The sequence below is a fragment of the Xiphophorus hellerii genome, chromosome 9, assembly GCF_003331165.1.
Source record: "Xiphophorus hellerii strain 12219 chromosome 9, Xiphophorus_hellerii-4.1, whole genome shotgun sequence".
Lineage (NCBI taxonomy): Eukaryota > Metazoa > Chordata > Actinopteri > Cyprinodontiformes > Poeciliidae > Xiphophorus > Xiphophorus hellerii.
In genome coordinates this window covers 14,266,534-14,293,544 of record NC_045680.1, presented here as the reverse complement: position 1 = coordinate 14,293,544, position 27,011 = coordinate 14,266,534, and the positions used below count along the sequence as shown (strand labels likewise).

At 40.7% G+C, this 27,011-nt stretch overlaps 2 protein-coding genes across 2 annotated transcripts; one reads left to right on the top strand and one right to left on the bottom strand.

Annotated features, from left to right (window-relative positions):
• Positions 1-75: 75 nt before the first annotated feature.
• On the top strand, positions 76-9,962 carry mydgf (myeloid-derived growth factor). Its single transcript, XM_032572291.1, has 6 exons — positions 76-301; positions 1,546-1,596; positions 1,690-1,751; positions 3,316-3,397; positions 5,466-5,538; positions 7,633-9,962. The coding sequence occupies exons 1-6, from the start codon at positions 167-169 to the stop codon at positions 7,710-7,712; spliced, it is 483 nt and encodes a 160-aa protein (XP_032428182.1). The 5' UTR covers positions 76-166; the 3' UTR covers positions 7,713-9,962.
• On the bottom strand, positions 4,096-25,699 carry LOC116725884 (actin cytoskeleton-regulatory complex protein PAN1). Its single transcript, XM_032572290.1, has 4 exons — positions 23,954-25,699; positions 15,334-16,375; positions 9,688-9,828; positions 4,096-5,216 (listed from the first exon to the last, which is right to left on the bottom strand). Exons 1-2 carry the CDS (start codon positions 24,989-24,991, stop codon positions 15,491-15,493), a joined length of 1,923 nt encoding a protein of 640 aa, XP_032428181.1. The 5' UTR covers positions 24,992-25,699; the 3' UTR covers positions 4,096-5,216; positions 9,688-9,828; positions 15,334-15,490.
• Positions 25,700-27,011: the final 1,312 nt, after the last annotated feature.

The following is a 27,011-nucleotide window of genomic DNA, read 5'->3' as shown; positions in this document are numbered from 1 at the left end:
TTTAAATATATTTTTTAGTGTTTCCCTTCAGGTGCTTGGTGTTGCTTGGCAGTGGTTCGCGGCGTGACGACGGCTCTGACGTCATTAACAGTCGACGGGACATACTCTTATTTGGATTGACTGGTCGGAGTGTAACGCCATACATCAAAGAAGACCGAGCAAGAAAATGCAGCTCTTCGGTAAAATGTCTCTTCTGCTTCTGGGGATTTCAGTGTCCCTGTGTGTCTCGGCTGAGCAGACAAAGGTAGTGGAGTTCAACGTCAAGCCGGGAGGAGTTGTGCATACTTTCTCTGAGAGAATCGTAAGTTGCTTTTCTTGTTTTCTGAAACCCGTCGACTGAGCCCTCGTTTAAATTGAGTTGCTATGGATACAAAAGCCTGCCATTATTTTTAACCCGAGCGTTCCTTTATTCTTCATCTTTACAGGAAGTCATATTCATTATGTAGGTCTTTGCAGTTCACCGACATTGTTATCGATTTAAAACTGTAAAAAAATAAAAATAAAATAACAACCCATTTTTAACTTTAAAATATACATGCTGAATATGTCAAGTTTGGCATTTTTAACGACAAAAGCGGAAAAACTACATTCCATCGGTCAGTTGTAGTCGCTGAGTGATGACGACACAGCCTGTGAAACGCTGACACGTCTATGCTCATCTGCCACAAGGGCTTCATTGATTGGATAAGATTTTTTATTTTTTTAATAGCGCTGAACTGGTTTTCATGAGAATAAGCCTAAAATTGTTGAATGTTTGATGTTCAAGCATCAAAACGTATTACGTGGAATACCTAATAAAACATTTACATTTCTGTTTATAATTTTGCAAGTAAAATGGTTGATCATTTGAAGCTATTTCCTCATGTTTGGAAAAAGCTTCATCATGGCAGTTACAGCACAATTGACACGAATGAGATTATTTAGTACTTTGTTTGTGTGCTTTTCCAATGAATTTCCGGTCAAACATTACATTATGAAATGTTTGATGGGGTGATTTTTATTGCAAACATTTTCGTTTCAAGAACCGGTATTTTAAAAGACTCGTCCTTTCCCCATTCCTTTTCAGGTTTCCATGTAATCCAAAAGTGATCTTGATCAGAAAAGTTCTTCGGGCTTTCAAAAAGTATTTTAAGAAATATATTCAGACTTTTCAGCCTTGGAGGACTTATAAATAATTCAGAAGGAGAAAACATTTTAAACTTATAGAATGAGCCCCTGGTGTTTCTTCATGTAACAATGAACTTGGACATTGTTACTAACACCCTGAAATAAAGTTGCAAATGCTTCCCATTTATTTAGGTTATCTATTAAAAACACCAAAGACTGAACGGTTTGAGTGACAGAAAATAATATCAGAGACTGTGACTCTTTTTAAACACGGCTTTCATTTAATATTAATCTGGTTTGAATTACTTTTTTATGTTCTCAGTCAGTTAATAAATATCATTCATTCGTTGTTAAATAAAAATAAATAAATGTATTATTAAATGAAGCTGTTCAGACTTTGTACTAATTGGCAATAAACCTTTTACTGTCTTGTTTCAGAGCGAGTATGAATGCATCTTCACCTATGCTTCACAAGGAGGAACTAATGAGGTATGCGTTGTCTCAATCACTCGGACCCTAAAGTTTTATTGAATATTAATCCCAGCTGGCATGACAGTGAAATATTGTTCTGCTTTAAAACAGCAATGGCTGATGAGTGTGGGCCTGAGCGAAGACGACCAGCTGTTTTCTTGCTCCGTGTGGAGGTGAGACGGGCACAACTTGTAGACACTTCATCGATTTGCATTCAAAACATGTCTTCCCCTGAAACGAATGCTTTAGGTCCGTCCCGATAAGGAAGGCTCGTTCCCTTAATGTGACTGTGTGAACAGATGTGTGTCCTCCTCTCAATATGAGTAATACCTGCCCACTCACCATACCAAACTGTCTGTGGTGGTTCCTCCTCTTCACTTGGCCGACCCCGTCCTCATCATGTCCCATCTGCGGCTCCTCTGAGTCACCTGATTGATTTATTTTTTTAGTCAGTTGTGACAGTTGCAGGAAAGAAAATCAACTAAAACCTCTAACAATGTCTTTTTGTTAGATTTAAATGTGTAAGATGATGAGAAAAGTTTTAATATCACACAAAGATAACCTGGAAATGTAGAAAAGCTTTAAATGGTTATTGTTAATGATTTATTAAGAAAAAACCTAATAACTGGTTGTGCACCTCTCTGCAGCAGCAACTGTCGTCAAGCAATACCCGGCAATTTTTCATTATTTGTTATATATCGGCAACATAGGAGAAAATCGCTCGGGTATAACCCGTCTGACAACATGAAGTATGCTGAAATATTCTGTGAAAACAACTCATCATCGCCTAAATAACGTCAAGAATAGATGAGAAACAAAAAGTCTGTTCATCTGTCTGTCTGGAAAGGGTTCAAAAGCCACTCCTAAAGCTTTCAGATCCACAGTCAGAACCATTACTCACAAATGGAGAAAAGCTGCAGCTCTGGGGAATTTTACCAAGATTGACCAATCTTCCAGAAATTCTCCTAGAGTGCATTGACGACCCGTCCCAGAGGTCACAAAGGAACCCAGAACATCTGAAGTCCTGGAGGTCGCTTTAGTTAAAGTGATGATTCAAGAATAAGAAACAAAATGTCAAAAAAAAGAATTGGATTCCTTTAGGTTTCTTGTAAAAAAAGATCCAGCGTGTCAGAAACACACCGTCACATGACGCTTTGCTGCAGCAGTGGCCGACATTCAGTTTGACATTACGGATGTAAAGTGTTTTTCCAATGAAAATCTTGAAGTCTTTGGAAATTTTGATCGACACTCTTCTCGTCTAACCTTCCAAATATATTGCTATGAAAAAATCTTGAAAACGGCAAGGCTGTACAGTATGACAAATGTCAAATTAGCAATGGGAGAAAAAAAAAACTGGTGTAATGCAGCAAGTCTCATATAAATGGCTCAAAACAAAATGAAAGGTACTGGAGTGGCCTCGTCAAACTATGGACTTCACTGGCATTGAGATGCTGTACATTACCAATGTGGTTAGAATCAAACATTTCTGTGAAGAACAGAGGGTCAAAGCTCCTCCACAGTCAAACAAGAGTAACTCTGTTAAATCGGTTAACTGCTGTTTGACTGTATTTTTGTTACCTTTGATATAAAATGATGTTTGATCTGAAACATTAGAGTATGGTGGAAAGTAAAAAAAAAAAAAAGAAGAAAGGGATCTGTCAGGGAGCAGTGAATACTGAAGAGACTGTGTGTTGGGATCATTATTGTTTAAACATTTCTGTTTTTAATTTCTTTCAGGCCTCAGGGAAAATCATACCTGTTTTTCACCCAGTTCAAAGCTGAGCTGAAAGGAGCCAAAATTGAATATGCCAACGCTTTTGTAAGTATGAAACCAGGCTGTTAATTTCTTTCTTGCTTTTGTGGCTTTGTTTACATGAACCGATAATGTCAGCTGATCTTGATCCCAAGGCGCGACGGCCACCTCACCGGCTGAATACTGATGAGAGCCAAACGATAAGTTGATCAAGAATCAATAGTGGCATTAAGCCACGTGAAACTGGGGCATAAAAACCCCCTCCTGCATGATTTTATAGGACTGACCTATGTTTGCCTTTAACTCTGCATCCTTTAGAGATAAAAATTGTATTTCTTGACAACCCGCTGCCACAAACCCTCTCAAGCCGAGGCAAACTAACGAACAGCATTAAAGAATTGCTGCTTGATGTTTCCATTCTGCCTCATACACGCTGTCAGTAGAGAGATAAAAGCTTTTCATTACTCAGTATCTGCACAAATGTCAGAAAATCAAGGCGAATTCCTGTTGAACGTCTTTTTGCACAGCCGGCAAATAATGAACATTTCAGCATCAACACACATGTCAAACTCAAGGCTACTTTCATGTTCTGCAGCTTCATATTTCTTCTTCTAAGCAACACATTTGGTATCAGATGAGGGAGGGAATACAGATGTCACCATTGATGCTTTGATCTCGTTTTTTGTGACAAAATAGACATTTAATGGCAGAATTTGTCAACAAAACCATGACTTTCCTAGATCAGCATGAAATCATCTAACGTATAGCATTAGTGAAGGGATTTATTGTACATCTGAGTCACAAAGGCAGTCGTAATATTCATCCACCTCATCTCAATCTGTATGGAAAATCCTTTTATCATGTTCCAGCTCTGGATAAATGTCTAAGGTTGTTATTTGTTATCTAGTTGAAAGAACTGGGATTTCTTTTTTAAAAAAGTGCTTTATCATTGATTTATTCAGCATTTAATGGCATCTGTTCTTTTTTTAAATTTCCACATCATAACTTTATTTCTGAATTAAGCACCCAGACCGACTGAGAATATGCAGATAAATTCTCATAAAAAACATTTCACTGCCCTCTGAAGCTTCTAAGATCAGGATTTTCCACTGTACCTGTGGTTCTTAACCTGGTCCTGGTTTAGATGACCAACACTGTCATAAACTTTCCAAAAAATCTGGAAAAGTTCAGGAAAGTGTTGGGACATATCTGCTTGGAAGTCCTCCAAAGTCTCCACTAAGAAACATCTTAAAGTAGGCAACAAAAAAAAAGAAGGGAAATGAATATCAGTTCTTCAGCTACATTTGGTAAATACCTTTTAGTCAGAGTGGAGGTTTGAATGCTAACATAGCATTTTCACACTATTAAGTTATTAGTAGTATTTCTTTTTTTAAATTGTGGCTAAATTATGGGGGAATTTTTGGATTAATCTCATGTTTTTATCGGACTACCAGAATCTCTGCCAACAATCTAATCTTGTCACCTGATTTTAATTAGTTTTCTAAATGTCTTTCTTCCTCTCATCCATTAAACCCATTATGAGCTCCACACCTCTGCATGTTTACAGCTTTCATCCTCTAACGATGGCCTCAGCACCATCCCAACTTTTTACAACTTAATGCAAGTCAGAAAGACAGATTTTTATTAGTTTTTGGAGTCTGACTTGGAGTTCTATCTCTGCACGTAATGTTTTCAGTGGAAGGTTAATGTCTGGACGGTCACTTCGCAGCGGTCTGCCGTATCTGATGCGGTCGTGGTCTGCGAGGCGATGCGAGGCACACCTCGACACGCCTCCTTTCCCCCAGCAAGGACATTCCTGACACTCGCATCATTAGAAAGAGAGAGAGAGAGAACATGTTTCCTCCTCCTGCTCTGGCTGTGTGCCCTGCACGGAAAAGACAAACAGAGAAAATAACTTCAGAGTGAGGGAACTGAAACAACATTGCAAACAGAAATGCATCTCTTTGACCTTGATGCTGAATCGGAGTTCTTTCCTCTGTTTTTTTTTCTTCTTTTTCTTCCTTCCTGTGCAAATGACATTGTTCTTTGTGCCGCCGCCTGTTATCTGTTTTTTTGTCATCTCTTGTTTTTGTTTTCCACCGTTTCCTCCTCGTCGTTGCGGATGCGTCTCCAGTCAGAAACAGCAGTGACAGGCCAGCGTGACGTACCTCTGAAGCCAGACGAATTTACCGTAGGAGAATCAACAGGTGAGGAATTGATTGTGTCTCAAAGTGTTCAATCAACTCCCTCTGCCTGTCACATCAGTCTCTTTCTCTGCCTCCACACACACACACACACACACACACACACACCCACCCAGCCCTCCCATTATCACGTTGCAAGCTCCCTGCAGATTCCCCTGCGAAGCGTGCGCTCCAGCTGTGAGTGGGTTTTCACAGTCGTCCCCGTAGCATTATTTGTTGTTCTTCAGCTCCTGCAGAAATCCCCAACTGGGGCTTCAGTTCCAGCCTGTGATTAGCAGGATTTGACTAGTCACCCCGACTGGCAATTTACTTCAGCTGTCATTTTCAGCAGATTAGACGCTAAAGTACAGAGGCTTACAAGCTTCGAACTCAGCGCCGATGACAGACTTAAGGATAATCCCATCACTGAGAAACAGTGGGAGCGATGAATTCCAGGCATAGATTGCTTATCGGCGTGTAGTACAGTATGTAAGGGGCTTTTTAATTACTACAGCCTTAAAGCTCCTGCTGCAACACATGAAGGCATGTTCAGGTTTCGGTAACCCAAACAGAGACACCTGTTGGAGAAAATAGTAACTACATGTAAAGATACACTGAAAGTATTGACTTATTTTAAACCTGTACGAACCATTTATTGTTTTCTTTCAGCTTTAAAATATTTATGTTTTTATTTTCTGGTTTTCATCAGCACAGATCTCTTTTCTTACACTGAATAATTTGTCCAAAACCAGACATTTTGCCTCAGTTGTTGGCCCTTAATTGTCTGTGTGACTCATTTATTTCTGCACTCTGAGTTTTCATTCTCCATCTAGTGGCAGCTGTAATTATAATGCTCTTTTGTTAGGAAATTTTTTTTCCTGAAAGCTAGTAATTTAATAATTTAGTTAACTGGTTCATTTTGGAGTGTATTCTATATTAATAGAGGCCATCTTTTTACCATGAGAAAAGATTTTGCAGCAGAACAACAAAACAAAAAATATACAAATAAATTATAGAAAGCAAAAAGGAACCTTAATTTATACAAGTTGTTCTAACCTTAACATACAGCCATGATCTAATCACAATTTGTGTTTGAAAATGTATCACAATAATGCGTATTACCGAGCTTTACAGTTATCATGATTAGAAATATTGTTAAAATGTGTTGAAATTATTGCTACAATGGTGTTATTAACCGCATTGTGTTGAGTTATGTAAACATTGATATTACTAAGACAAAACGACTTAACAGAATATTTTCTTTGCGTCATTCTATTTATAACTATACTCTTTGCCTTCAAATTAAGACTTTATCACTGAGATTACCTGTATTCATAGATACAAAATAATATAGACACTGGAAAATGTTTACACTTTTTTATTTATGAAAAGGTAACAAGAAATAATATTTCCATCAAATCAATTTTGTTGCAGTATCCAAAAATGTCTGCTCATCCAAACATAATTAAATTAACTGCTTCTGTAGTTGTTTCTATGGCAACAAATACTTTCTACTAATTATTGTATGAAGAATATATATATATATAATATATATACTGTACTGTATATATATAATTATTTAAAAAAATAAAATAAAATCCCAGTTAAACAGCCATAACTCAAAATATTGATATATGATGATATGTTAGTGCTTTGGTATTTATATTTTTTGTCATAAATATGTTTGCAAGATGACAGTTGCATCGTGGGAGATTAAAAAGCAGATACAAATAAAAGTCAGGTCTTCAAAAAAATACTTAAGATTTCTTGCAAAAAAAAATAAATCGAGTTGTTAGATAAAAACCACCTCTAAATATTAAACAGCAGAAATAAAGCAAAAAAATAAATAAATCATAAGACGGATAAGAAGATAAAAACCAAGTTTGTACATGATCACAGACCTAATCTTGGTCTCATTTTTAAAATTTTATGTCTCACATTTTTCCCTGCAAAAACATTTCTCTTCTGAACCTCATCATAGGTTTGACGTCTGATATTTAGCTGACTGTGGGAGTCACAGCTAAAGCAGATATTATTATATATACACCTACATAAATCTAATGTTAAGTGATCGTACACAGACTCCAGCAGTAATCCACTCTCCTTTCTTAATTCCAGTGACCCAAAGAGATGGAAAGTTCAGCGCTCAGCTTTCCAAGCTGACCGTCATTGGACGGACGAGACATGACGAGCTGTGATTGGACAGAAGTCTCGCTCTGCTGTGACCAATCACAGCACCGCGGTGAACTGTGCTTCTGCTCGTTAGTATCAGTGGATTTCTTCCTGAGAAACGACCAAAACTGAAGCAGGATGAAGCTAATCTTGGTTTGAGGAGACATGGTGAACCAGTTGTAGTACATATCCAACCTTTTTCACTCATTTTTGGATTTGTTCTACAAAAGATGAAGGAACCTACTAATTATCCAGACTTTTCAGGATCAAAATGGGCCATAAGGTTACGTGCTTCTGTAGTTGTTTCTTAGTTTGTAATATAAAGAGATGCTGGTTTGATCCAGACGGTGTGGGAATGCATAGATTGGTGTTGGGATGGGGTCTGTCCAGCTTAGATACATTTTAGATTAGCAGGAGATTTATGCATCTTGTGTAATCCTGAGAGGAGAGTGAGTAATCCCTGGTATTGTGAAGCAGCACACATCCAAACAAGTAGAAATTGCTCTGTCTCGCTGCGTTCCGCAATGCTGTTGAAAGAAGCACTTCAGTGTCTCCGTTTATCTACATCTGCTGCAGATAACTCAAAGCATCGCGTCTGATCCCTCCAAACATCAGACAGGTTTTTTTTGTTTCCTGCCGTTTCTCTCTGGTGAAACTATACTACTTCAAAAAAATACGTCACAAAAAAGAATCAAAATGCAATAGATTTTTTTTTTTTAGGTTATGCAAACTATTGACCTGTTTGAGTTTATATATGAAATTTGCTGTATGATGAGATTAGTAATAATGCTGTACATTAAAACAAAATTATATAACATGACCTAATTGCTTAAACAGAAAATAATTTATCCTCACTGCTCTGACATGTATGACATCTTGATAGAATCAGTTATAATAATGTTTTTTAAGAAGTATAATAGCACATTCTTGTAGTTTTGAAACCAGAACTTTTTAAATCTTCAGCCGGCCCATCCCTAGTAAGAGGTAGCGTCCTGAAAGGTCTGTAGGAAAAATATTTCATTTACTCTCTATTCCACTGACTAAGTGCTAAAAATTCAAATGTCTCAAAAATAAAAGCTTTTTTTACATAAATATTGAGAAAAGTATCTTTATCGCATCTTTCTTTGTTGTCCAACTCACTGACTGGAAGTAAATTCATTTAAAGATCCAAAAAGGGCCACAATTTCACTACTTTATTAGTAGTGAAATTGTACTGTTATCGGCGTGTAGTACAGTATGTAAGGGGCTTTTTAATTACTACAGCCAAACTTAATTACTACAGTAAAAACTCTTAGAACTGATAGTTCTTAAATTTTGCCAAACAAACCCATTTATTTTTTCAACAGATGGTGTGACTTTACAAGAATAACATCTGGAAGATATAGAGTATATTTAATGTAGGACTATAGATTTCCAAATGGAACTGATGTCACTTTATTTAAATGCCAGAAGTGTTGAAACAGCCCTTTTCCCACTGAGCTGAATAATAAAGAAACCTCAGCGTTGCTTTAACTTTTCTGGTAGTAATAATCCCCAACCAGATCAAACTTTTGTAGTCGAATGCTATAAAAGCAGTTGGGGGAGGAGGGGAGAAAAATCTAGAAATTGAAGTCTGGAACATTAGTGCAGATGTTTAACTCAAAAGTAATAAAATGTAGAGCATGCACAGACATTTGGAGGTTTCTAGATGAGGAATAAAAATGCCAGCACTCTCTCCCTCTCGAACCTCTGGCTTTCATCTCTCGGTGCCACATGTGGGGATCAGTGAGAATATTGCGCAGGTTTCAGAAGTGCTTCATTATCACATGCCCCTCATCTCCTTCTCTCCCCTTCTTCTTCTTCTTCTCTGCTCTCCCCTTTCTCTGTTATGCTTGCGGCCTCTTTATCTTACCGGCATTGATCCAAAGCCTCAAACAGCACAAGTGTCCAAGGATTGAATTCAGATTGGAGGATTTCTCTGATTTGACTCTGCTCTTGGATTAGCTGGGATAGGCGGCGTACCTTCGGTGTCTTTCATCTGGTGTCGAGGCGATCCCCCCGGAGTGGAGGAAACGCCGGGTCCCTTTGTCGCCATCCAGGCTCTCTTTCTCTCTTAGTGGGGGTCAGCACAGGAAAAGATCACACCTGGACCTCGACCTGGCTCTGAGGAAAAAAAACAAAAACATAACATGCGTTATTAATTTTATACATGCGTCCTTTCTTTTTCTGCCTGTTGATTGCTGCAAATTATGATGAAACTTGATGGGTGTTTGAATAAAGACACTTTGTCACCTCGGTGGAGATAACTCTTGTGTTTTTGTCGGGTTACATCAGTCGTGGTCTGATTGAAGCTGCCGTAGCCTTGTCAGAAGGGTAAACATGAAAAGAGAGGAGGAATTTGATTGCCTGTGTCGAGGCGTTAAATATTCTGAGCGCTGTCAGGGCCGGGCCTCGGCGAGGATTGCGTTTTTATGTCCCATCTTATCTGCCCAATAGCCGTAATTTTTAGAAGCGCCACTAATGCATTCCTAATTTGGACCAGTTTAGGGAAGCAGCCAGTGTCGGAGCCTCCAAATGAGACTTATGAGACCCTTTCTGCTAGAGTAATGAAAAATTAGCCTTAAAATGTATTCCGTAAGCGTAGTCAATTAACGTATATTGTGCTCAAATAAATGTTTCTCAGAGATAGAGAGCCTCTATTGTTTCCCCGTAATTTCTGTTGGGAGGAAGAGGCTTTGCTGGGAGGATCTATTAAATCCAGAGGCACATATGGGAATGTATGGACTGCTGATCTTTGTGGGCTTACTGAGATAGAAAGTCAGGAGGGATTTATCTATCATTATGTTAAATCCAGAGAAAATCTAGATCGTCTGCAAACCGGTGTCTGCTTGCTTGATGCAAGAGTCGCAAGTCGGAGCTGAAAACTCTCCATTCAGGAGTGTTTTTAAGCCTGAAAATTGCTGCTTTTCACCTGCTGAAAACTCCCTGGAACAGCGAGGCGTTAATGATTTCCTGACATGCTGTGCAGAACTGACCCGCACCTTCGCAGCAAAGCAGAACCTGTGATTTCTGCAGTTTGACGGCCAAATTCTGGCCCGTTTCTGTTGAGCTGTTTGTTCCTTTGAGTTGTAAATCTCTGCTTCTCAACAGCTCTTTGTTTGCCCATCAGCTCTCTCCGTCTGCAGGGCCCAGAGCTGCCTCGATTCTGTCATCCAGATCCTGAGCACATATCAGCACCTCAGCGTACTGTCTGACACCAGCAGAAAAAGTTCCTTACATCACAGGAAAAACTATCAGGAGGAACATGCAGGATGTTTTGGATCAGAGGTGTATTACACAGAGCTCCTGCACAGCTTGTTGGAAGGACAAGTTACAAATAAAATACGAATGTTGTTATTGTTCTAGTTAGATCTTGGCTAAAAGAATGGGCTATACGAACTCAGACTTTATATATTCCCATGCAAAAGTATTCATACCCCTTTGTGCTACGTTTGTGCACTTGTTTTATTAGGACTTTATGTGGTTGACCAACACAACCACATAAATCTCAAGTGATGCAAATGGTATGCATTTGAATGTAGATTGAGTGCAACCGATTGCCTTTACAAGTTCTCCAACTGTGAAGGTCTCAGGTTTTAAGAAACCTCATGATGAGTTTAAAACATGGTTAGGGTCAATAAAACAATATCCCATCTAAAGAGTGGGACCTAAAAGAAATCCTGTTTTATGTTTGGCTCAAGCAATGCAAAGGACACAGCAGACATGTGGAGGAAGATGCTGAGGTCAGATGAAGCCAACATTGAACATTTTAGCCTAAATGCAAAATATGTGTGAAAGGGAAAAAAAACAATGCACTTCACTCTGTGGAAAGCATCCCCACTGTGACCTGGTATCAGATGAACACTGTACTGATGAAACACAATGCTGGGTGCATCACTTCAGCAGGGACATGGAAGCCATGAAGACGGATGGAACTTGAGACGGATCGGTGTTGGTTCCTAAACGCCTTGTGTAAGTCCAGACCTAATTCAACTGAAATCTGAAGGCTTGAAAACTGATGTTTATTGTCTCTATTCACCAGCTTTGACCGAGCTAGAGGTGCTTTGCAGAGAAGAATTAGCAAAATGCCTGTGACTTGATGTGTAAAACTGGTAGATTCACATCCCCAATGATTTGCAGCTGGGAACATTAAATATTGATGAAGACTTTGCAAATTTGTATTTTGGAAACCACGTATTATTTTCCTCCCACACAATTATTTGCTAGAATGTGTTCATTTATAAACTGAAGTTTGTGGTTAAAAGCTGACAAAATGTGAAAAACAGTTTGAACACTTTCCAAAATACTGTATTGTATTTAGTTTTAGAGATTTTCAGGGAACTTTAATCATCCCTGTTTAACATTTATAACAGTATTTCGATCTTTGGAGTGAATTACATGCACAGCTAGTGGTCTTTGATGTGATCTGTTATGTATTTATTCTGTTTGTAGAAGTTAAAAAAGAGAAAAACATCACTTTCAGCGTTTAACAGACTCAGAGCTAGGAGCAAATGGTTTAGATCAAAGCATATTTATTTGTCTGGATGGCTTAGTAAAAGTCCAGACCAAAGTTCAATTGATAATCTGGCAAGACTTCAGATTTTGGTATCTAGACGTGCAAAGCTGTTAGAGACATGCCTCAAAAGACTGGTAAATAAAAAAAATGTGTAATTTTTCTTTCCACTTTACAATTACATGCTATCTTGTCTATGACATTAAATCCCCACATAATACATGGAGATCTTCGGTTTTAAAATGACGAAATTCTTCTTCAAAAAGAAGAAAATCTTTTACAAGACACTGTAGCGAGTCACGTATGTCATTAATTTAGCAAATATTAGACTACAATGTTGCAGATTTTAACTGACAAACTTTATTCAATAAAAATTCATAGAACTGGTTTAATTTCATGAGTTGCAGGTTAGTTACTTAATCAACTTTAGATATTTTCTTATAATTACTTAATCTATTTAAGTCATTCGAATCTGTTTATTTATACAGCGCCAATTCACAAAAAATGTCACTTCAATTCACTATAATAGATTCATTATACAGAAACATAGTCGATTCATTTCATTCAAAGTGAGTTTCATCCATTCTAAATAAATCCAAGTGTAAAATAATTCACTGATATACAGTTCAAAATAAATCCGTCCAATTTCATATGGCTTAACAAGCATGTGGTGACAGTGAACAGTTAATTGCATCTAGTCATTAGCTTTGCAGCAATCTATCCTACTGTAAACGGTTATTTTTTATTTTTTGGTCATTCTTTTACAGTGCAGCAGTAATTCAGTCCAGTTGGCCTGATTGCGAATCAGTGATCCTGGTACCATCTGATGTAAGGCAATGTCTCCTTCAGTATGCGTGTTTGTGAGATGCAAAGAAAAAAAACGCTCATTCTTTTTCCTTCAGAGACTCGTGGTAATTTGTTCTGTGTTTAATCAAGACTTGTAAAAGAAAGATTTTGCATTCAGGGTGCATGCAGAATTTTAAAGGATTTACATAGAAATCTGAGAAGTCTAATTTACTCGAGTCGGTCTCACATCCTGGTTCTGGAAAATCTGACAGCTAATCCCTATCTGAAAATAGTTTCACATAAAAGCATGGCTCACTCATTCCAGAAACTCTGTTTAAACCCGATAATGCCCATGACTTGTGAAATGTCCCGGGCGTTAGAAGAACTGATACTGATATGGGAATGTGTGTCGCAGTCAGGCAGCATAAATATAATGAGATTAACCGCTGATTTTGATCGTTTCATTGAATTTGTTCACAATGGAATAAATTGCAAACTAGCAGCAGCTTTATTCTGTTCAAAAAGGTCGGCACAAAGAGAAAAGGATCCAATAAAGCAGCATTTATGTCCTAAATGAAACAGCTATCGATTTCCTGTGTTGTATTTATGTAATCAATCTGGCTGGCATTCCTCTCCAACACACCAGCTCCTTATTTCTTTCCTGTTGCATCCCCTTGACATTTAGAGGGGAACAGATGGAGACGGAGGCCAGGTGGGTCGAGCCAGAGGCAGCAAAGGAGATGGGATTTTTGTAACACCGTGGGGCCGGGTGAAGGGTACAACGTATGGCCAGCTGCCCCCTGTCTCCCTTGACATGCACCCCAATGCTGGCCTGAACTTTTCCTCTGTGGCCTTGCCAAGCGTCTCCTTTTATGAGAGCCTTTCTTGCCTCTGGATGCACTACAGATCCCTGACCTTGCCTCTCCTGTGTGCGTTCTCACACCGCCGAGCCAAAGTAGCTTGAGCCGCGCCGACTTCTCATCATAGCATCACGACTCCTGACAGCAATTACCGACCACAGGCGATGCTGATATATAAGAGTGACCATGCTGGGATGCATTGGGGTGAGGTGCAATAAAGTAATCACCTCTATCTTTGTCTCGCCATTCTGAGGTAATTGCAGTTTCCTTCAGATTTCTGGCTAATAATGCCTTCCCCTCTGCCCTTTAGCTGTGCAGTCCGTGGGAGTTTGCAGAGCAGGGGTGCAAATTGAACATCTGCACAAAGGCTCTTGTTACCTGAGCGGTAAGCCGGCCAGATGTCATTACGGCCCCGTGCATGCACCCAGGAGATTTGAGAGCAGGGAGGGAAAAGGGTAGAACCAGCACTGCAAAAACACAAACTCTTACCAAGTATTTCTGGTCTAATTTCAAGTGCAAATATCTCAGTACACTTGAAATAAGCCAAAACTAACTTACAAGTAACTTTTCAGCAAGAAACATGAGCTTGTTTTGGGTCAATAATTACTTTAATATAGTTTTTTTTTTTTTTAAGTGGCTGGTTTCCCATATTTTAACTTATGGGGAAAATGTCTTGTTCCCTCTGTCAAATTATTTCACCTATAGCTTTTTCACCAATATTAAAAATATATATTACTGACATAAAACAAGCTCCTATTTCTTGCTGAAAAGTTATTTCTAAGTTAATTTTAATTTATTTCAGAAACTAGACCAAAAATACTTTGCAACATTTTGTGTTTTTGCAGTCTAGTTCTGCCCTTTTTACTTCATGTTATGAAATCTCTTGGCAGGAAGTAGGAGCTTGTTCCTATTTCCTGCCAAGTATTAAGAACTTCATCAGTTCTTAATGTATTAAGAACTTCATCGGTTCTTAATGTATTAAGAACTTCATCAGGTCTTAATCAGTTGTTACTTCTAAGTTAGTTTTGTCTTATTTCAAGAGTTCTAAGATATTTCCACTAAAATCTAGACCAAAAATACTTGATAAGATTTTGTGTTTTTGCAGTCAAGTTCTGCCCTTTGTGCTTCATGTAAACAAATCTCCTGTCAGGAAATAGGAGCTTGTTTTAAGTTAATAATTCCTTAGTTATTGACTTAAAACAGAGCACTAATTAGTGTCCTATATTATATTTTATAATATGGGAAAATTTCTTGTTCAATTGGCAGATTATTTCACTTATAACTAGTCCTTTTTCATCAATATTAAGGTATTATTGACTTAAAACAAGCTCCCATTTCTTGCTGAAAAGTTACTACTAAGTTAGTTTGTCTTTTTCCAAGTATCCTAAGATATTTGCACTAGAAACTAGACCACATATACTTGATAAGATTTTGTTTTTGCAGTGACGCAGTTGTTCTGGACTTACTCACCCTGAGTTGCGTCTGCATCCCGTTGCCCTGGAAACTTGATCTCGGCTGAAGTTGGCGAGCCGTAAGCTGCCTTAAATCACTTCCCACTCCTGCAGACATGTGGCTGGTGCTGTTTGTGCCTCTGTTCGATCGGCCGCCCCCCTCCTGCTGCATTGTCTCACACGGTGGTTGAGAGCAGCCTTCTTTTCTCAGGGTATGGAGGAGCTTTGCGGGGCTCTTTCACTTTCTTTGTGGGCTCAGAGAGTCTGTGGTGCGGGTACGGTGGGGGCTTGCGGGCCCTGCGGCCCTGTCCTGTGGGTGGCTTGGCTGCGCAGGCGTTCGAGGGTCCCGCTGAGGCCGCTCGCCGCTCTTTGTCGTGCAGGGGCAAACTTTTGGTTTCAAAGTTGGTGGGTGGGCAGCTGGCAGACTGAGGGTGAGATAGCAACGGTGTAAATGGACCAGCAGATGGGAGATCGCTTTGTGGGGTCCGGAGTGACCCGACTTTGGTCTCGATGATGACAGAAGGGCTGAGAGCAGGGGGGGGATAAGACTTTGGAGACAGAGGGGAGGAAGGCTGTGATCCAGGGCTGCTGGGGTAATGGAGGTTCACCGTTAGTGGAGACAGCCCTGGAGTGGGAGGCCGAGCAGGGAGGCTTCTTTTAGGAGACAGAACGTGATCCTGGGTGGTCGGGTTTCTGGGTGGAGGGAGGCTGTTTGTGTTCACCCGAGACAACGTTTTTCTAGGGGATTGCCCACAAGTTAGTTGAACAGTCCGACTCCTTTCTGACAGAAAGCCCGCGGTAATGGAGCGCAGCTGCCCGTTCTGCGAAGGCTGACTTCTGCTGTGATCCTCTCTGCTGGGGGTTCTGTAGAAGTCTGCAGTTCCTGGCTGGTTTTCAGTTCCCGGAGCCCTCTGCTGGGCGCTGCGTACCGTCACTTCACTGGAGCTGGAGCCTGAACTGTAGCTGCTGTCGCTGGGAGGCTGAGCTTCTCCTCCAGGCCTCTGCTGCTCCTCATCATCCAGATCAATGGAGGAGGTTAGATAGTCAATCTGCTGCACGACCTAGAAAACACACAGAATGGTTTATAAATAAAAACACAAATTATCCGCGACACTCTCCCAGAGGGAATAATTATAATCTGTTGCAAGCAGATTTTGTTGCTGTACTGTAAAGTTCCCAAAGTCGATATGTTTTGAAAATCAGATAGCATTTATAACTGGTTTCTATTAACGAATAGGTAAATTAAATTATAAAGTCATGCACATTTTTAAATGTGTGCAGCTGCAGATCATCCCTTTTGAATTAGAAGAAATTGCTTTTGGATTCCTACTTAAGTTCGGGTCATCACATCAAAACATCACACCGCTTACTGCTATTGGCTTATTTTTGCCTTAATTGTTACAAAGAATAAAAACAATTAACATAAAGCAGAAGGACTTTTGTAGTTGTAGGTGGGATATTTTCAGATTTTGTCACTTCAAGCACAAACCTTAGTGGATCTTATCTTATGTGACTAACCACCATAAAGTGTATAAATTGGTGTATAACCGCAGAGTGAAAGGAAACGGTACTAAAATTGTCCTGCACATAATAGTCAACAAAATGTTCATGTTTTGTGTTCAGTACATCCGAGTCAAGACGAAAAGCACCTTATAGCATAATGTAGCCACTACTATGTTTCAACAGAACACAGTTTTGCTACCTAAAAAGTCAAATTTTGTTCCCTTCTGAATAAAAAACCTTCTTCCACATGCTTTCTGTGTTCAATACATGACTTTAGACAAACACTAAGCAGGACTTCTTTCCAGCTATTTGTCAACAGGGAATTCATTATCTGGCCTGAAAGTTCAGATGGACAGTCATGTTTTGGACAGTGATTGCTGAATACAAATTCAGGCCAGGGGTGGACCATTAAAAGTTTTATTAGGTTATCTTGTGGTGTGATCGTGGTAATAAAAAAAAAAAGTGATGATAAAAACCTATTCATTACTTCTATTTTTAGCTAAGTGTATAACTGTGATTGCATGGCACATCTGTTACAGCCCCATGAATATAAAAACTACTCTTGAAAAACATTCCCATTTCAAATACGCTCCTCGAGGACACCAGTCACATAAAGAATGATTTGTATCACTAAAGTGCACACAGTAACTGCATTTAATCATGTTTTCAAATTTATTGATATTTATCATATGGGACAAGCAGAGGAGAAAATAATACAAATAATTCTGACAATGCTGCCAGTTTTGGGTTTTTAATTGTGATTTATTGTGACAATGATCATAAAAATGGATGGAGGTTTGCAGCCATGACATAAAAACATTCAAAGAGTTTTCACACTTTTGCAAGATATTATATTATCTTATATTATTATATTGGTTTTGTATGCTGCGCTGACACTTTTTCCACATTTTTCAAGTAGCATCAGTGGGAATATCAAACTTCTCATTTTTGGGGTTTGGGAACTCTTTTCAGATGCTAGTTGGTCTCTCATCAGAAACCTTTGCATACGTTAAAGCCAAAAATTGCAACAGATAAAAACTAAATATTTTATTGCAGCTTCATAAACTAAAGATGAAGAGTGGCTTAGCAAGTCTGAGGCAAACATATACCTTGCAGGTTCCCGGCTGTATATCATCAGCTCTGTTTTTTTTTAGCCAGACTGCAGAGGACCAGGAACAGGCTTCTCACTGTGTGCAGCGATTGACCTCAGGAACTTACCAGCTGTTTTTACTAAAACAGAGGGGATCACTGTTAATTGTTCTGGCTCGTCTGACACGCTCATAGATCAACACTGCTGTATCCGTCATGCCACAGTTTAAAGTTAAGCAAATAAGACCATTTTCAGAGTTGTTTTCAGGAGTAGACACCAAATAACTTGGATCATAAAATCCAAATCTGGACATAAACATTTCAGAAAAAGAAAAAATACTTTCATCATTCAGCTCTGCATTGTACTGATGGGCCATGTCTTACAGTTTATCTTGAGTTTGAATTGTGTTGAGGAGGTGGTGGATGCATAAGGTTTAGTCACAGATTAATCACAACCCCGTATTGGTGCTTTGATTTTTTTTTTTTTTTTTGCAAAAGCCACTTAGAGGAGTAGTGGGTGAGCAGCTGATTCATGTGGACAGAAAATGGAGATTTTTCTGCCCTCTCTGGTATCAAATAGGTCTATATATTTCTGTGCCTTTAATATAAGGTGGAGGAGTTGCAAAGGTACTGTGATTCAGGAGAACTAATATTTAGGAAGTTATGAAGAGCTGCTGTATAGAGGAGAAGTAGTAGAGAAATAATAAATAAACCTGCTGCTTGGGGGGGTCCCTTAATTACAGGAAGCAGTGAGGCAGATGTTCACATGCCCTGACTGAAAGTCCACTTTTGTTCAGTGTGATTAATGTTTAATACACCTCACTGCTTTTACATCTGAAGATCCATTTTGCTCCCCTAGATAAAAAGCTTTTAAAAAGATTTCAAATCAGGACGTCTGAGCTCAAAGGCTTCAACAATTTAACCTTCAGCTTTCATTACCAAACTGACAGGCTTTTATTAATTGATGCAACAATCTGCATTTAAATCTGACTCTGTCTTGCTTCAGTTTGGACCATTTATTTGTTCTTTTCTTGTTAATTGAATGATTCTAGAAGAAAGACACAATAAGGACCCAGAATGAGGGGTAGTACCAGTCAATAAGACGATGGCATTACAATCCCACAGGCGAAATGAACATATAGTCAATGAACAAAAGCTGGTCCTGGTGGGCAGAGAAAGTTCATCCCACGACGGCCCGAAACTGAAAACAACAAGCAGCATTTGTTCAGCAGATCTCAGTGATCTGGTTTAAGTGTGCAGAGTTAAAGGATCGCTTAGGTGCTGAGATGCCAGTCTGGGTTAAGATTTTAAAACAAACACAGATGGTTTCACTTGTACATGTTAGCAGAAGCTGCTGAGAACTGTTGATTGTTGCCTATTTCACTGCTGCAACAGCCTGAGGGGACAAAATGAAGACCTACTATAAGTTACATTTTAGAAGTCCTAAAAAAAGCTTTTGAGAAAAGTTCACGTTTTCACACCATCTTCTGTTTGCCAAAGTTTCAAGCAGCTTCCAGATTTCTAAGAGAGCTTCAAGGTCATTGGTTAAAAAAAAGCACATAATTGCCTCCCTGCAGACTTAAGAGAAATTTAGTGGCTAATTACCCTAATATGCATTTCATTTAACTGTGAATGAATGATTTAATACACAGAAAAAATGCAAGAATATATCAATTCCACGCAGCGTGGCACCAGCCTTGAGTCAAACCTCACTTTCCATTTTTTCTTTACTTAACCAGACATTTAATTGTCATCAGCATAGCAGGGAAATGGAATGTCAAATTATTGACAAAATTAAACCTAATTGGGGAAAATGAAAAGAGAAATTTACGAGACCAAGAATGAACCCCTGAAGTACGCCACAACATTGAGGCACTTTAGGTTATTTAAGATCTAAACCTTCTTGTTGTCAACAAAGTGCTGCTGTCGATAAATCAGCCATGTAAAAGGTAACAGGTCATTTTGTTTTGTTTTGTTTTCTACACGGATCCAGGCAGTAAAAACCTTCAATTTTCCTTTGTGTCAGTCAGTTGGAAAACTGGAAACGTGCAATTTACACCATTTTAAATTTAACTTCATCAAATTAATTAAACCCTTCCCTTCTTACAGATAGCACATCATGTATCCATCCATCCATCCATTTTCTGTTCACCCTTGTCCCTAATGGGGTCGGGAGGGTTGCTGGTGCCTATCTCCAGCTACGTTCCAGGCGGGAGGCGGGGTACACCCTGGACAGGTCGCCAGTCTGTCGCAGGGCAACACAAAGACATACAGGACAAACAACCATTCACACACACACACACACACACACACACACACACACACACACACACACCTTGGGAGAATTTAGATAGACCAATTAACCTAACAGTCATGTTTTTGGACTGTGGGAGGAAGTCGGAGTACCCGGAGAGAACCCACGCATGCACAGGGGGAACATGCAAACTCCATGCAGAAAGACCCCAGCCGGGAATCGAACCCAGGACCTTCTTTCTGCAAGGCAACAGTGCTACCAACTGCGCCACTGTGCAGCCGCACATAATGTATTTAAAAAAAAAAAAAAAAAATGCCTCAAATCAAAACTCACATAGTCAGAGATCAAACTCCGGATCAAACTCTGGACCATTTTCAGAGAATTCATCAGGAGATTTCTTCCAGATTGAGTCAATGTTTGATAACATATAGAAATAATTACAGCCCTGAAGCTTCTTCAAGGTTAAAGAAATAATAAAAGTTACGGCGAACACTTCTGGAGGCCTTCCTCTCGTCTTTATTTTTCACATTGCAAAGACGTTAAAATCAGCCAAGACAGAATGAGAGTACTATTACAGTGGTGTGAAGGCTAAATTTAGTCAGCCCTCCCATCTAATGCTTCTTACCCAGATAGTAAAAAGCCTGCTCCTTAATGTATCAAAAAAAAAAAAAAAACACACATGTCCAAATGCAAAATGGGTGCAAAGAATAAGTATATGCTCTGCAGACGTGCACTAATAAAAGCTCAACACAAAGACACACGAACACCCCGATACACAGGCAGCTGTGTGATGACAGAGGCTGGAGAGATTGGAGAAAATTACGCTGGGGAAAATGTTTGACCCAGCTCACCACCTGCTCTGTGTGCACAGATAAATCCTCTGCTCATGCCGGATGAGTTTTGTCCTCTGTGTTCAACAACATCCTTGCTGATGTCAAAGGATGACCTGATTTGTTTGCCTGATTTTTTTTTTTTTTTTTTTTTCTGTTAAAGCTGCGGCAGGTTTTGAGTGAAGCCTTTCATTTTGCTTTGAAGTGGTGCATGTAGGATATGCACATGCAGTGACTCTGGGCAGGTACTGCTTGTTAATGTCAGAAATCGGAGGAGATAAAAGGGCTGCTTTTCATCTGTTGCTTTGGAGGACGTTTGTTAAAAAAAACAAAGTCTTTGACCCCTCAGGTCTACACACATGCTCCGCTGTTAGAGCTGAGAGATGTTTATTGTTGAGCTCCGTCATTAAAGTTTCACTCCGCTCTTCGAGCTTGACGCGGTTCTTTCTTCTCTTCAGGTTCTGAGTCATGGTGCAGCTCTTCTTTTTTTTTTGTCTTTACACTTGACTGAAACACATCAGCAGACTATCGCCGTCAGACTGACGATCGATCCAAATTTTCCTCTAATTTGCTTTGAGCAAAGATGCTGATCATGTTGCAACCATACACTCTTATGTATGTTTGGGAATTTTATGCCCAGTGACAACAGAAAATAGTGAAATGAAAGAAAATTACATGTTTTATTTTTGTAATTAAAAATGTGAATCCCCCTGAGTCCAACTTTGCAGACGCTGTTCTGCTGAAAGTCTTTTGGGCTTCGTCTCTTCCAGGTTTGCTCATCCATAGACTGAAATTAATTACAACTTTTCTTCGCCAAATATTTTAAACTTACATTGACAGTTGAGTGCATTTGAACATCAAAGCACGGCCACATATTCCTAATTGAATTTAGTGATTGGGCTTTGACTAGACCACTTAAACCAACCCATTGAGGCTTAGACTTTCAGGACGTTTCCAGGTATCCTGGAAGAAAACCTCTAACAGGTTTCCTTCCAGGATTGTTTTGCATTTATCTCTATCCATCCTCATTATCACCGTCTCTTCAGCAGGAAGGCATCCCCACACCATGATGCTGCCACCAACATGTTTCACTGTGTTCAGGCTGAAGTGTAGTGTTGGTTTTTTGCCACATGCCACATGTACAATTTTGCATGCAGAGCTGAAAGTTCAGCTTCCAAGTCTAGTCATTGAGAGCTACCCTCCTGTAACATTATGATGCACGTCTTCTCCAACACACCTGAATCAAATGAATGGCTCCTCATCAGGCCCCTGCAGAGCTGAACGACTGCTGATGAAGGAATTCAGATGTTAGATTTAAGTGTTGCAGCAGAAATGTGTCTAAAAGTTGAATTAAGGTGGCTCTAGAGGAGTGGAGTTTCTGATTTAATCCAAACTTTAAATCAGACTTCTAATGACTTTCTAGCAACAATGGTTTTGTTCTTCCCACTCTGCCATAAAGGCACAGTTATTAGTTGTCCTCCCCAGATCCTCCCACTGGTTTATCTTCTATAGTGATAAATTTCTTATCATTATAAGAATTTTGATTTATTGCTGTTGTGACAAATTACAATTAATGATGTTTAAACCTCCCCATTTCTGTCCATATTGTCAGGATTGTTAGTTTTACTAATTTCTCCACTGTTTGTTCAACGAGAGTTTGAGTAAATATCAAAAAATTTGAAAACATTTGTGCAGTGTAGTGAGACAAATCGAACTTCTTCATGTGACTGGTGTCCTAAAGAAGCGTATTACAAATGGGAATGCTTTTCAAGAGCAGTATTTGTGTTTGTGGGACCATGATTGTTGTGTCATGGAGACACGGCCATGCTGTTAAAAGAAGTAGTAAATAGTTCACTTTTATTGTTCTCACAATAGCACCACAAAAAACCTTGATCATTCTCGCATCGTCTTCCTTCCAGCTTACAAGTCGGTGTTGGTCTGTCACATAAAACTCCAATAAAATTAATGTTTTTCAAGATTGTGGTTGTGATGTGAGATAGTAAAAGCAGTGTGATTACTTTTCCATGCCAGTAAATGATCTCTGCCATTGCCTCACTCCATTTCTTTTTCACATTAGTGCTTACTGCTTAATGCAACAAACATAAATAGCCTGCACTACTTCCACAGTGACTTACTCTCTTTTCATTTGCCACTTCTGTTTATACATGCAGCCTTATCAATCGCTTTTTTCACCTTTCTTGCTGTATTCTATATAAACTTTCATCACGGGAATATTAATTCTGTCACGGAGAAGTCTTTAAAGTCACAATGATGAAGTTACTACCTCTGGGGCTTGGCTGTGACCTCGCTGATCGGACGCCAAGAGGAAAGATTTGCATGTCACTTTTACTGGACGAGGCACGGATATTCAGACATAAATGGATTATAAAAGAGCGCCGGCCACCGTCCAGCTGTGCCTGGAGCAGCAGCTGTCCATGAGAGGGAAAAGTGGTGGAAAAGAGAGGATGTTAGAGTCAAGGCTTTTTACTAATGTCACCCTGCATCGTCTGAACATCCTCTGAATGCATCTGGCAAATGGGCCATAACTACCATCTCATCCACCTTTATGAAAGCGCACGCCCGACTTGAGCACAAAGTGCCAGACTCTAGAGTGTCTGGGGAATAGAAAGGAGAGCCTGAGAAACAACAACATGTTTTGGGTCCATGCATCCCCGCTGCAGATGCTTTTCTGCTTGTTTAATTCTGCTGAGAAAGTGCATTTGTAGTCTGCCTTGTTATCTCTAAATGCCCTCAAGGTTTTGCTGGGGTTTTTTCTGCAAAAGCTCAAACATTTTCTGCATGAGGAAAATGTCTAAATTAATGAGAGAGGATGCAGTAAGGCCCTGATTTGTTTATGTTCCCACCCTTCAGCCTTGGAAAGAAAAGAGACAAATCTGCAGCTCTCATGGCAAAGTTTCAGACACATGATACATAAATCAACAAACAACTGTGTGTGTGTGTACCTCTTTGATTTCCTGCTGGATGTCCCTGAGGGAAGTGAGGACCTGCTCCAGGTTGTCCACCACCCGTTTGATCTGGTTTCGGACCACCTTTCTGCTGCAGCCGGCTCCGTTCCTCTGTGGCTCCTGCTCTCTGTTTGGTCTGTGCGGTACCCACGTCTGGTTCTGACCCAGGATCGCAATCCGCTCCGAGTTCGGCCGGGGCCTTCTGGGGCCTCTCAGGGTGGCGGTGCAGCCCAGGGCTCCAGGAGGGGTCTGGCTGGAGAAGATGAGCCCGTTGAGGGCCGTCAGGTCCCTCTGACTCTGAGAACTCCTGCCGTGTTTGTTGACGCAGCTGAAGCTGGAGCTGAACCCGCGCTCCCTCTCGATCAGCTGCTGAGTGCCTGAGCTCAGCCAGCTGGAGGAGTGGACGTCTCTCTGGCGGTAGGTGGTGTGACTGGTGTAGTCCCACATCTTCCCCTCGCTGTCTTCCATGCACACCACGACAGGCACATTGCAGTCGGGCTTCTCAGCCAGCAGCACAGGTACAGGAGTGGGATGGGGCCCCACCAGAGGCCCGTATTTCCTCACTGAGGGGCTGCTTGTGTATCCCACGTTTTGGCTCTGCGGCGGCGAGGAGCAGCTGTCGGCCAGTCCTTTCTCTGGGCTCAGTTGAGAGTTGGTGCTGGGCTCCACCTCCAGCTCTTTAGTCTTGCTCCACCTGGCAGGACCGTCCTCTCTCTGGTTCCCCACGCTGCCTGGCAGGATGTGATGCCCCCTCAGCACCACTGGCAGCATCCCTATGCCATTACACCGGAGCTCCCCCTTCTTGGCTCGGCTGGAGAAGAAACCGATCCCCTTGGCCCTCTCCAACGGGGTCAGGGTGCTGCGGCCCTCCGAGCTGGACCTGTACGCCCCGTTGAGCCCCAGGTCGCCGCTGCTGCTGCTGCTGTGGTGAGCCTTCAGGCTGTTGCGCAGCCATGGGATGAAGTGGGGGGCATGAGCCTTGAAGCCCCTCTGCTCCCCAGGCGTGGTGGCGGTGGCCCGGCTGTCAGAGAACATGCTGACAGACGGTGACCTTCTTCCATGGATCTCTTCCTGCTTTGGCCATCAGCATCTGCTCTCCCTTTGCTGTTTCCTCAGTTTTCAAAACTTTGTTTCCTCCTGTGCTGTTTTCCCTCCTCAGCTCAAGTCCCACCCTCTGCCTCTGCTCCTGCCAAAGCCTGGTTCTGATTTTATCACCCTGCCTCTTTCTCTCCCCTCCCCTCCGATCCTGCTTCTCCACCCACTCGTCTCGCTCTCCGTTTTGGTGCTCCTGGAGCCCCTCTCCTCCCTCTCTCTGGGCCTGTCTCAGAGAAACCAGGAGGCCCCCTCTCCCTCTCTCTCTTCGTCTTTCCCCTCTGCCTGCCTGCGTCTCACTGGCTCTGTAGCAGCAGAGGCTTCCTGTCTCTACATCGTTCTCTCTCTCTCTCTCCTCACCCCCTCCCTCACTGCACTGCGCTGCCTCCTATCCTCGCTCTTTCTTCCTCCCACTCCCTTTCTCTCTCTGCCTCCTCCCTCGCCATCCCTGCCTCCTCTCTGTTCTTATCACAGAACCCCTTATCACCCTTTTGCAACTCTCTTTTCTTTCCCTCTCCTCCATGTCACTGTTGTTTTTTTTGCACTCAGCCCCACCTTCCAATTTACCAGAGAAAGCAGCTGAAGTTCTCTCTGTTCAATCAAGGCAGCAGTATTATTAATCCCCCCACCCTGTTAGAAAGTGCGTAACCATGTGACTCTTCTCATCTGATTACTCCTTTCCCCAGCTCAGCCCATTACAATTAAATACTGCTTACAGAGGGATGGGGGGGGGAGGATAGCAGCAGGAAGGGATGAAGCACATAATTGTGACCTGTAAGATGAGGGATCAGCGCCAGCCTGACAGAAGAAGAAGGAACTGCCCCTCTGCAAACAGCAGCCTGCCTGTGGGACGGCTCTCTCCCAGCTTATAATAACTGTCAGCAAATAGTGTCACATTACCTCCCTGTTGTTTTCCCCTGTTTTCCATTTCCAACTTCGATTTGTTCTAATTAAACAGAGGCAGCTGCTATTTACTGGACTCCTGCTCAATATTCTTTTTTTTTTTTTTTTTTTTGGTTGTCTGAATCAAATTTCTTGTGTCTGACAAGCTCAAATATCCCTCCTGAGGAGCTTTTTCCACTCAGCTGCTGCTGCATTGGTGGGAACCTCCCTCTCTGGCAGCATCTGAAATGAAAAACACCAGCAGAGACACACAAAAGCCCTGACAGTTTGCTGTCACTCAGCACTGAGACGCTCAAAGCATCTGCCATGCTGGTAGTCACACAGCAGTGTGCTGCTGAGGTAGCGCCCTGTTAAAATATGACTTCATCTCCTGACATGCAACACATAGGAATACTGTACATACTCTGTGTAATCTGTCTGCATGTTGACAGATTGCTGTCAGTCTGTAGTGACCATTACGATGGATTAAAAAAAAAAAAAAAAGCATTAAAAAGTGAAAGCAATGGAGCAGCTGCTGTTAATCCTTCTGAACTCTTCCACGGCACACGGCCAAAATACTGTGGCTGGTCTGGCATGGATGTCAACAAACTATGCTAATCCCTCCTTCTACCTACAATATTCCACCTTCTGTTAGTTGAATGTAGTTTTCTTGTGTTGTTACTTGCTACAAGCAAATTTTATAAACGTAAATATAAGTTATATATTGTAGCTTTAGCAAATCTCTAGGTCATGAGGTGCATGATGCTCCCTGCTTTCAGTAAAAAAAAAAAACAATTCCAGCTTAGAATTACAAAATATCACAGTCATATAAAGGTGGTATTATAGATAAATATTATGATAGTAAAATGAAATCATTTCTTTTTTTAAACAACTTATGTGACCGGTAGCATCTTGTACGTCTACAGCAGGAAACTCCATCAGGCTGAATCGTATAGGCATGCAAAAGGTGTTTTTATGGAAATATATGGAATGTATTAGTCAACAATTCCTGCATTTCAAACAGCCCTATGCGATTTTACTGCTGCATACACTGATTGCAATGACGATATATTCATGATAC